We start from the raw sequence: 11,850 nt of genomic DNA, 5'->3' as shown, positions 1-11,850 counted from the left end.
TACTTATATGTATGTACCTCTTAATTAAGTATAGTATTTACTAATATACATCACCTTACGGATCTAGCTACCCATCAAAATCCAATGATGTATATATATAATTTATTTTCAAAATCCAATAATGTATAGGTGACTAGGTTGGAGAAGTCTATTTAATATTGAGAGTATAAAGGGCAGATTTTATATCGATCTATTTGTATTGCTTGATGTCTAGCTTCATGATCTGCAATAATGTTACTTTTTTATTTTGCAAATATTTTCATTTATTTTGTCAGAAATATTGTTATCTTCCGCAACATAAAATCACAAACTACATTTGATCCACGTAAGAGATAAACTAAAGGTTTTTTTTTTTTTTGCAATTCTTAATCTAAATTTGGTCCACGTTGTAATTAATCATGTTCACTTAACTAAATACTAACATTTGATCTACAACATAAACTTGAAACTTAAAATAAAGATAATTATAGATATTTTCTTTATGACAAACGTGAATATTAAGACCATCTTCATCCCTCATCTTTGAGAAAAAATGTCTTTAAATTAAAAAAAAATCATAAATGAAAAAAAATATTATTTAAATGAGTTTGGTGTCTTTAAATTTAAGACATCATCTCTTATTGTTTTTTTTTTTTTAATTTGGAGACATCATACTCTAAAGATAAGGAATGGAGATACTCTAATACAGTGACAATGTAAAAGGGTATGCAAGTATGCAACTTAATTTGCCGTATTAATCTTGTGTATTCAAAAAATTACACTCGTTTTGAGCTGGTTTGACTTCAGATTTTTAATCAACAGAGCACGCAAAAGAAAAGAACAAAATGAATGATTAGCTTGGGTTTTATCACAATTTGACGACAAGTCTCTCTTCTTCTCTTGTAAAGTACAACTCGAGTTAGGTGGTGCGTCACCTCAGGTGACGTGGCGTCAAATGTCCGAAGAAGACCTTCCTCTGTTTAACAATGTGTCATTTTAGAATAAAAATTTGGGTGTTATTCTATATTTCTAAGGTGCTTTTTAATGTTACATTTTTTTGTATCCCTAAATGTAAAGCTTTTTTCATTGAATTAAATCACTAACCATTTATTAAATAGAAACAAACATGTTTAATTCCATACTTTTCTTAATTTGTATGAAATGTGTTAAAATTATATTTTTGTGAAACATAAAAGTAACTTTTTTATTTGATAAATCTGTTGGCTTGGCTCTAACGTATGTATGCATTTTATATTATTTGATTTAGGATACATAATTAAACTCCTCTAGAAAAAGTAAGCACATACAAAATTTTAAAATTGTAAGCTGGTATGCTTTGTATAGATTTCTTAACTATGGTTTCACTATTTCTAATTTTCTCCTTCTTTTGAGATTTAGATATTTTTTGTTATCTAAATTGTTTTGTTTAGATTTTAGGAATTGGGTGAGAAGTGTGTATTGAATTTGGTCCACAATATGATTAAAGATATCCACTAAAACTTTTTATAGGATAAATCTGTTGGCTCTAATGTATGCATTTCATATTATTTATTTATGATACGTAATTAAACTCGTCTAGAAAATCTAGGCACATACAAAATTTTAAAATTCTAAACTGGTACCTATAGTTTTTAGGAAAAAAAAAGCCAAAAAATACCTTATTTATATTTTATTTTGATGTTTAATATTTGATCTTTTTAGATTAGAAGAAAAATACTTTGACTTAAAGTAATTTGATATTTAAATGATTGCTAAATTCAAATCCTCTCTTAACCGTCCCTTAACATACGTCACAGATCATTTAACAGTTGTTAAAATATAACCACGCGTGGTTGTATCGATATATATATAATATACTGGGACACAATTCTGAAGAAATTGAGGTGGTCTGGTGGTAATTTGTGTTCTGTTAACCTTAAGGATGCCGGTTCGACGTCACTCTCCTACACTTTTTGTTTTTATATCTAATTAAAAGCAAATTCATAATTAAGTAATCGCAACCCTAACCTCCATTAGAAGTGGCCGACTAACCGAAGCGTTTAAATCCATCCATTACAAGTTTAACTGGTTTTCTCGAGATTTGCTTGCCCTTACCAAAGGTAATATTGACAACGGAAAACATGAGCAAATCACAAATTTTCCCTATTTCTTTCACCTAGTTTAGAATATTTTTACAATTTACTTTACCTATATATACTACCTAAACGGTGGTAAAAAATAATGGGTTAATATAATACTTTACTATACCCGGTTTTCTATGTTGTTCAATAAAAGATGAGGGTGACGGCACAGGTTCCTGGCGACGACTCAGACCAAGCAGACGAAGACATGGAAGGTCTCCCCCCTTTGAAACGACATCGAAAGTCAGTTCATCATCTATGGCAAAACCATACTCTTTGGTTACGATTTCAAATGTGGGAACATCCATTTACTTCTTGCACAACTTTATCCAAAGGTTTGTCTATATAATTGCAAAGTAATATTGATAACGCAAAACATGAGCAAATCACAAAATTTATCTATTTCTTTTACCTATTGCAATCATACCCCTCCAAGTGTGAACCTATTTATATTTTTATTATATTTTAAAATAATTCACGTAACAAGCTTACGATCCACTCATTTCCATTCAAATCTAATATTCTAATCTTCTTGTGTGATGTGGTTATTCCATATTAGCATATTAACACTAGAATCATACTACACATAAGAATCAACTCAAAACTCTCAAAACAAATAAAATAAATTGTAAAGCCAAGCAGCTAGTTAGCCAAAAAAAAATAATTGTACACATTGTACACATAAATATGTGTTAGAGAAGAAATAATGGTATTTTCAACCAAAGGTAGTAAACACACTTAATCAGTGTTAATTAATAACGTTTTATAGGATAAATCTGTTGGTTCTAATGTATGTATTTCATATTATTTGATTTAGGATACATAACTAAATTCGTAGATCACTTAATAGCTGTTAAAATATGTTGTTAAAAAAAAAAAAGCTGTTAAAATATAGTCACGCGTCTTTGTATTGTTTATATATATTATACTCGGAAATGGTGTACTGAATAAGTTGGCGTGGTCCGATGGTAATTTGTATTCCATTAAGTTGGCGTGGTCCGATGTTATTAATTTATAGAAATATTTTTGCAAAATACAATATTATTCACTACATTAACTTTTAAAATATTTCTAGATGTAAATTTGGAATTTTTTCCTTAAAATCATATACTTTTTTTAGAATTTTTCTTTATATAAAATTCCTTATGCTTTGATATAACATATTCAATTATGTTAACATTCATATTTCTATAGAACTTGTGTCTTTATTTGTAGACATGAACGTGAACGTACGAGCTATTCTCGTCTACTATTTTTTTTCTTTACACAAAATCTTAGCTATGGCTTCTCATCTAAAAGGTGTTGCAAAAGCAACCATGACAGACCAAATACGCAAAGAGTTATGTGAGTACAAAAGAGATCATACCAAATGTACTCAAAAAGAGTTGCAATTGTGGATTCAAGAAAAATTTCAAATTCAAGTTAGCCAAGGTACAATCTCAAACACACTCAAAAGATCAGATGAATATCTTTCCACCAATCTGGAATCCAGAAAAGATATCAAACGTCACAAACCAGCAAAATATCCAGAGATGGAGAAAGTTCTTTTTGAATGGTTTCTTCAATACCAAGATCGTGTGAATATGACCGGAGAACTAATTTTAGAGAAGGCAAAAGTGACTATGAAACTTGTATACCCGGAACAAGATTTTGAGCACCAATTTTCTCAAGGCTGACTTGAAAAATTCAAATTACGACACGGTATCAAGTCGTTTCGTCGGTTTGGAGAAAGCGGTTCAGTTGATGTTGAAGACATGGAAAAGAAGCTGGAAGCTATAAGAGGAAAAATAGATAAGTTTTCTAAGAAAGATGTTTTTAATATGGATGAAACTGGTTTGTTTTATAGGTTACAAGCTGATCATTCTCTTGCTACAAAACAACTTGAAGGCAAAAAACAAGACAAAGAAAGGTTAACTGTTGTTATTTGCTGTAACGAGGATGGGACTGAAAAAATTCCCTTATGGATTATTGGAAAATATGCGAAGCCGCGCTGCTTCAAGAATGTCAACATGAATAGCTTGAATTGTCATTATCGAGCCAACAAAAGAGCTTGGATGACAAGTGTTATTTTTGAAGAATATATTCGCTGGTTTGATCAGATAATGCATGGTAGAAGGGTTTTGTTTGTGGTAGATAATTGCCCAGCACATCCAAGAAATATTGAAGGATTACATAATGTTGAGTTGTTTTTCTTGCCACCTAACATGACGTCAAAAATCCAACCTTGTGATGCTGGAATAATAAGAGCTTTTAAAATGCATTATCGAAGGAGATTTTACCGTGAGGTTTTAGAAGGATATGAGTTGGGACAATCTGATCCAGCTAAGATCAATGTTTTGCATGCTATCAATTTTGCGGTCTCTGCTTGGACAACTAATGTTCATGGAGAGACAATAGCAAATTGTTTTCGACATTGTAAAATTCGTTCAAGGGATGCCGTATCAAGGAATTCAGAAGAGGAATCAGTTTGTGAAGATGGTATGCAGGAACTTGAAGTGGTGATTAATAATCTTGGTTATCGAAATAAAATGGATGTCAATAGTCTACTCGACTATCCAGGTGAAAATGATGCATGCTCAGAAGTTCAGAGTTTAGAAGAGATTGTGGCTTCTGTCATTAATGTTGATGAAGAAGCTGAAGACGATAATGTGGAACCTTTGGAACCAGTTACACGTAAGGAAGCAATTATCGCGTCTAGAACTCTTCACAACTTTTGGATGCAAATCGAGAAGACAACACCAGGAGTTTTTGATGCAATAAGGAAAATCAGAGATGAACTCCAACGAGATTTCCAACTTTAAGAAAAGACAAACAACACTAGATTCATATTTTACAAAATTGTCTTAGTATTTATGCCTATGATTTATGATTATTAATTTATGATATTATTGGGACCATATTTTATAAGGAGATTTCGAAAAAAATATTATCTTATTATCTTATCGAATATTGTTAATTTTTACACTGGCCCGACTTAGGACCAGCAAAATTTATTAATTTATAGTGTTTATTAATTTATAGAGTATTAATTTATAGAGGTTTTACTGTATATTTGTTATGTTTTTGATTGGTAGCATTAATTAGGTAGAGGTGGTTAGAGATAATTGGGCACAAACTTTTTTTTGTTAACCATATAGTCCACAGATATTTGATACGTTTAAAGAGGTCATTTTTTTATTATCAAATACTGTTTTTTTATTTATCAAATACTATGCATTTAACATTTTTTTATATATAACAGAGTTTGTACTTATCCAATTTCATCATCTTCATTATTTTCTAAAGATTTTTTACCTTATTTGTGTATTGAGTTTCAATATTAATGATAAATGGAATTAGTAGAAACTCAATACACAAATAAGGTAAAAAAATCTTTAGAAAATAATGAAGATGATGTTAAGTAAAGTACATCATAATTTTATGTTAAAAAGAGTTGGATAAAGAAGATATGAAAGAATACAATGACAATAAAGATGGAATATACTAGATCATACATATATACTAATAATGATCTGATCAATAATGTGCTAATTAAATCATCTATACTACTAGTATAATGTAACACTTGATAACCCATAAACAAATTATTTGCTAACTCCTAAGTATTATATTTATTACTATACTAATGGGTTTTGCTTTTGGATGGCTCACCAAACGGTGGCGTTTAACTGCCTATATATAATGGAATGAATCCACCAGCTCTCTTTCTCTCCTCTTCTAGATAGATTCCTTCCTTATCTCTCTCATTTGATTTTTTTTTTCACTCTTCGTCCTCCTTCTCTCTTCTCTCTCTCTCTCTATCCCTTGTGTGTCGGTGATCAGATCTCGCGCCGACGAAAACGTGCGATTAAAGCAATGCTCTTGCTGTTCGCACTCTGCTTTCATCAATTCCTCCATTGATCTTAAGAGCTGCCTCCTCCTGCTCTCTTTTTGTTTGGTTGTTTGATTCCACGGTTTGTGTTTTCTCTGTTTCCGTGGTGGGTGGGGGCCGTGAAATTGAGAGGTGAATGAGAAATTCGCCTGCGATTCTGTCTCTTGTCGGTGGAGGATTGCCGGAGGAGCAGAACCAGGTCTGATTCTAGCTTCGCGATTTCGTGGTCCAGTGGTCGATGGGGCCAATGCGGCTGATCTGATTCAAAACAATTCCAGATCGAATCTAGGGTTTTTTTAATTCCGGGTTTTTTTTCAATTGAGTCATGATGCAGCAAGATCATCGTAAAAAGGTGAACACAAAACAAACAAACAAAAAACTCTCTTTTTATTTTTGTTTTTGCCAAATTATTTGAATCCAATACTGATATCTGTGTCTTCCGTGAGATATTTGTTTATGTGTGTTTCGGTTAATCTTGTAAGTTTTAATCTTTTTTGCCGTTTTTGGGGGCAAATTCTGATTTCTGTTATATGAGCTGAGATGAAGAAACGTTACAAGTGTCAATCTAACAACGCATAATGACAATGATGATCTATTGTCTATACAATAACAAAAACGCCACATTATGATCTGTTGTCTATAACAGCCCTTCTTCAGCAACATTTATCCCTTTTTTTTTTTTTCTTTCTTTTGCCTTTGAACAACAACAACAACGAAAAAAAACTTGCTTTTGAACTCAAAAACCTTCAATCTCTTATAACCCTAAAAGGCACTAGTCTTCTTCTTTAACCACAATTTCTTCATTCTGTTATCTGTTGTGTTCCTAATCATGTTTGACCTGTTGTTATTGTCTGAATCTTTTTGTTTCACTTTTTACTTGTTCCGTTCCTTTNTGTCGGTGGAGGATTGCCGGAGGAGCAGAACCAGGTCTGATTCTAGCTTTGCGATTTCGTGGTCCAGTGGTCGATGGGGCCAATGCGGCTGATCTGATTCAATCAATTCCAGATCGAATCTAGGGTTTTTAAATTCCGGGTTTTTTTTCAATTGTGTGTGTCTGTGTTTCAATTGAGTCATGATGCAGCAAGATCATCGTAAAAAGGTGAGGTTTTTTTTTTTTTTTGCAATTATTTGAATCCAATACTAAATATTTGTGTCCGTGAGATATTTGTTTATGTGTGTTTTCGGTTAATCTTGTTTTTGTGTTTTGTAAGTTTTAATCTTTTTGCCGTTTTTGGAGGCAAATTCTGATTTTCTGTTATATGAGCTGAGATGAAGAAACGTTACAAGTGTCAATCTAACAACGCATAATGACATGATGATCTGTTGTCTATACAATAACAAAAACGGCACATTATGATCTGTTGTCTATACAGCCCTTCTTCAGCAACATTTATCCCTTCTTTTTTTTTTTTCTTTTGGCCTTTGAACAACAACAACAACAACGAAAAAAAACTTGTTTTGAACTCAGAACCTTTCAATCTCTTATAACCTAAAGGCACTAGTCTTCTTCTTTAACCACAATTTCTTCATTCTGTTATCTGTTGTGTTCCTAATCATGTTTGACCTGTTATTGTCTGAATCTTTTTGTTTCACTTTTTACTTGTTCGTTCCTTTTCATCACTATGCTCTTCATCAACTTAATGTTTTTGATGTATTGTTTGTGGCTCAATTGACTTGAGATTGCTATTTTTGTAACAGAATAATCTGGAGATGGAGTTCTTCTCTGACTATGGCGATGCCAACAGATTTAAAATTCAAGAAGTTATTGGTAAAGGAAGTTATGGAGTTGTTTGCTCTGCCATTGACACCCTTACCGGTGAGAAAGTGGCTATCAAGAAGATACATGATATTTTTGAGCATATATCTGATGCTGCTAGGATTCTACGTGAGATCAAACTGCTTAGGCTCCTAAGGCATCCAGATATCGTTGAAATTAAGCACATTATGCTTCCTCCTTCCCGAAGAGAATTCAAAGATATTTATGTTGTTTTCGAGCTTATGGAATCTGATCTTCATCAAGTTATCAAAGCCAATGATGATTTGACTAGAGAGCATTACCAGTTTTTCCTCTATCAGTTATTGCGCGCACTCAAGTACATTCATACAGGTAGTCCATTTTTTTCTTGGTCACACTCTTTATCCAGCTTCTCATTATAGTGTATTGTCAGATTTGTCTCTTACTTCCTACTCTACTATTTCATACATTGATGCATTGGACTTATGCGGTTTCCTAATGTTTGCCTTTTGAAATTTGCTCATGTCAATATATCTGAACTTTAACTCTACTGGAGACTTTTTTCTGTTGTTTTATGATATCTTATGTACATTGTTTTTTTTTGCAGCTAACGTCTACCACCGAGACCTGAAACCAAAGAACATATTGGCAAATGCAAACTGTAAACTTAAGATTTGCGATTTTGGACTGGCAAGGGTTGCGTTCAATGATACTCCCACAACAATCTTTTGGACAGTACGTTGCACAATATGATTCTTCTCTTCAACTGAAGTTGTTCTAATTAAGAATCAATGCATTGCAGGACCTGATATTCTTCAACCTTATTTTCTATCAAATTTACAGGACTATGTTGCTACAAGATGGTATAGAGCGCCAGAGCTTTGTGGATCTTTTTACTCTAAGGTGTGTCATCTGTTCTCTAAATAACAATCATCTTTAATATGGTGTATTACTTGGAGATAAATTTTGATGGATTTGGCTTTGTAGTATACACCCGCAATTGACATCTGGAGTATAGGCTGCATTTTTGCGGAGGTATTGATGGGAAAACCACTTTTCCCTGGGAAGAATGTGGTACACCAGCTGGATCTAATGACTGATCTGCTAGGGACACCTTCCCTGGACACCATCTCGCGGGTATTGATCTTCTTGTAAACAGAGTGCTTTAAGTTTATACAACTCTTATGCAAGGACAAGTGATGAATACCCTGCTTTTATGATATTATGCAGGTAAGGAACGAAAAGGCAAGGAGATACTTAACAAGCATGCGGAAAAAGCCACCCATTCCGTTTGCTCAGAAATTTCCAAATGCGGATCCTTTGTCTCTAAAGTTGTTGGAGAAGCTTCTTGCTTTTGATCCAAAAGACCGGCCAACTGCTGAAGAGGTGCTTTTCAACTTCTGTATTAAGAAGTGTGTATCGTGCATATGTGTGGTCTATTGGAATAACCCGCTAAACTTCTCTTGTCCTTATACTTGCTTCAGGCACTTGCTGACCCATATTTCAAGGGATTAGCAAAAGTGGAAAGGGAGCCTTCATGTCAGCCCATCACAAAGATGGAATTTGAGTTTGAGAGAAGAAAGGTCACTAAAGACGATATCAGAGAGTTAATTTCTAGGGAGATACTTGAATACCATCCTCAACTGCTTAAAGATCACATGAACGGTGCTGATAAAGCCAGTTTCCTCTACCCAAGGTTGTAATATTTGTTGATTATATTCTTTAACAAGCATTATGTCACACCCTATCCCTGACATTGATGTATATTACTGCAGTGCTGTTGATCAATTTAGAAGACAATTTGCGCATCTCGAAGAAAACAGTGGTAAATCAGGCCCTGTGGCGCCTCTAGAAAGGAAACATGCCTCTCTTCCCCGGTAAATCCTCTGTTCCTGACTTGTTATGCTAGTTGCATATAAATATCATTTGACATGAACAGGATAAAAAAGATGAAATCATGAAACCATGACTATCTCATACTTGTGTTGAACACTAGTTTTTATTGAGGATCATGTCAACTTCGTTATATAGACTTCTTTAGTTAGTATTGTTGCCGAAAGAAAGAATATGCAAAGAATCCTTACTGACTCTGTGTTTGTATGATTTCAGATCAACGGTCATACACTCAACCACAGTAGCGAGAGGAGGGCAACCAAAACTTATGAATAACACAAACACATTGAACCCTGAAACTACTCAAAACATTCCTCTTAATCATGCAACATTACAAGCACCTCAAAGAAACCTCTCAGGTACTTTTAATCACTCATCCTGAATCCAACAGAAATGTTTCCAAACCAAACTCTATAAACCGTAAAACATCTCTATATACGCAGCCGCCAAACCAAACACATTCATGGGCCCTGTCGCACCTTTCGACAATGGGAGAATTAGCAGAGATGCTTATGACCCAAGATCATTCATCCGGAGCACCAATCTCCCCTTTGCACAACAGTCGGCTGCAACAGTCTCCATGGGAAAGCAGCAAGAGAGAAGAGCAACTATGGAGTCTGAGAAGCAGGCAAGACAAATACCTCAGTATAATAGATACGCACCAGATGTAGCCATCAACATAGATAACAACCCGTTTATCATGGCTCGAACGGGAATGAACAAAGCCGAAAACATCAGTGACCGGATCATAATCGATACAAATCTGTTACAGGCAACCGCCGGAATAGGAGTTGCAGCAGCTGCTGCAGCTGCTGCGCCTGGTGGTTCTGCTCACCGGAAAGTTGGAGCAGTTCGGTATGGTATGTCGAAGATGTACTAGTCTCCACCTAAGCGGGAGCTTTGATCAACACGAAACATCGTATGTTTCAACGTCTATCATACAAGAAAATTCTCTGATACAAAACCATATGAGATAAAATGTTTTTTATTTATTAATGTTAATCCATTATTATTTTTTTTCTATATGCGACAGATAAATAAACGGATGTTATATTCTGGCATATAAAATGGACAAGAAAGGTTCTGCTGAGCTTTTCACGTTTAAAAGAACCGCTGGCTAGAGAGGATGGATCAGGGTGGATGCGCATGATGATGATGGTTTTCATGGCAAATTCGAACGCATGTGGTGGTGGGAACCCATATCACATTCACAGGCGCCACTTTGTTCTTCCAATGTCAGTAGAAACAGAAAGCTGTATTGTCACTTGATCAAAACTTTTTTAACCAAACGATTTGTGTATATGTTTTTGTGTAAACAGTTGAGTTCGCCTATTTTTCATCTTAATCATGTCCCATCTTATACTGCACGTCTTAATCTCCAGAGCACTACACAGTAACACTCTTTCTACGTATTGGCTTTAAATTGAGTCATATTTTATGAATTGCATAGCCATAAAATATAACCTTGTTTGAAAACTTTGTGTTACATAATATAAAATTTCGATCTCCGAGAGATATACACCTTTTATTTTTATTTTTTGCTTCTTTCTGGTTATAATTATATTTCTGATGTAAAATGTTTTACATCAAAAGAGAGAAGTAAACAACTTACATCTACATCTACTAGAATTAAAATAAGACAAGTATAAGTGCAAACTAAATGAGGCCAAGAAAGGAGACAAAAAAACGTTTGAGGTGGACCCGAAAACACTGTAAGCATTGTCCCAGAGATCACCCATCATGGTGTGCCCACCTGTTTAGCCCATCCTTATTAGAGGAAAAAGAGAAGAGAATTCTTAACAACTGTCCTTTGATTGTGTAACTAAACCATTACCAAATAATCATTTCTTCTCCCTTTCTCAACTCTTAAAAAGAAAACATATCTTTGTCTTGTCTTAATCCCTTCCTAGATTATGAATATTTAGTTCTCATTATGAAAGTAAAGTTACTTTTTGGAAGGAAAAATAAAAAAAAAAGAAGGAAGAAGAAGATACAAAAGGACATTGGAATTGATTATTCCAAGACGAATGCGAAAGCTGGGCTAAAAGCTAAGAAATTAAATTTTTCAGTGTGTTATATTTTTGTAACAAATTTAATGTAAATGCAAATACATAAATAAATGGATACTAGAATTGGGGTGAGTGTCAGTTTGGTAGATGGTGAAATGAGAAAGACACCCGATTTTTGTAAATCTCAATCCCGAGAAACCAACCAAACACCTCTACTCTTCGTCCCCTCCTTGGAAACATATA

At 33.9% G+C, this 11,850-nt stretch overlaps 2 protein-coding genes and 1 pseudogene across 4 annotated transcripts in view; 2 read left to right on the top strand and 1 right to left on the bottom strand.

The window, feature by feature from the left end:
- Positions 1-2,407, bottom strand: part of LOC104784377 — an 8,804-nt gene extending 6,397 nt beyond the window's left edge. Inside the window, exon 1 of the mRNA XM_010509409.1 lies at positions 2,222-2,407. Within this exon, the coding sequence (XP_010507711.1) occupies positions 2,222-2,407 (186 nt within the window). The remainder of the gene's footprint in view (positions 1-2,221) is intronic.
- LOC104784376 lies at positions 3,380-4,946 on the top strand (annotated as a pseudogene).
- Positions 5,820-10,949, top strand: LOC104782798 (mitogen-activated protein kinase 20). Of its 3 annotated transcripts, none has more exons than XM_010507830.2 (11): positions 5,820-6,322; positions 7,669-8,077; positions 8,313-8,440; positions 8,549-8,608; positions 8,693-8,842; positions 8,936-9,091; positions 9,190-9,401; positions 9,481-9,582; positions 9,815-9,957; positions 10,042-10,517; positions 10,632-10,949. In XM_010507830.2, exons 1-10 carry the CDS (start codon positions 6,296-6,298, stop codon positions 10,476-10,478), a joined length of 1,824 nt encoding a protein of 607 aa, XP_010506132.1. In that variant the 5' UTR covers positions 5,820-6,295; the 3' UTR covers positions 10,479-10,517; positions 10,632-10,949. The 3 variants fall into 3 exon arrangements, with proteins under 3 accessions (XP_010506132.1, XP_019100588.1, XP_010506131.1); XM_010507829.2 differs by lacking the exon at positions 5,820-6,322 and adding an exon at positions 6,864-7,069; XM_019245043.1 differs by lacking the exons at positions 9,815-9,957; positions 10,042-10,517; positions 10,632-10,949 and having other exon boundaries at positions 9,481-9,586.

This window comes from Camelina sativa, chromosome 4 (assembly GCF_000633955.1).
Source record: "Camelina sativa cultivar DH55 chromosome 4, Cs, whole genome shotgun sequence".
In the NCBI taxonomy this organism is placed as follows: domain Eukaryota; kingdom Viridiplantae; phylum Streptophyta; class Magnoliopsida; order Brassicales; family Brassicaceae; genus Camelina; species Camelina sativa.
This window is presented reverse-complemented; position numbering and strand designations above follow the sequence as displayed.

Coding starts and splice junctions, on each gene's coding strand:
- LOC104782798 (XM_010507830.2), top strand. CDS start 6,296: ATGATGCAGCAAGATCATCGTAAAAAG. Junction 8,078..8,312: donor ACTCAAGTACATTCATACAG/GTAGTCCATTTT, acceptor TTTTTTTTGCAG/CTAACGTCTACCACCGAGAC. Junction 8,441..8,548: donor CCACAACAATCTTTTGGACA/GTACGTTGCACA, acceptor TCAAATTTACAG/GACTATGTTGCTACAAGATG.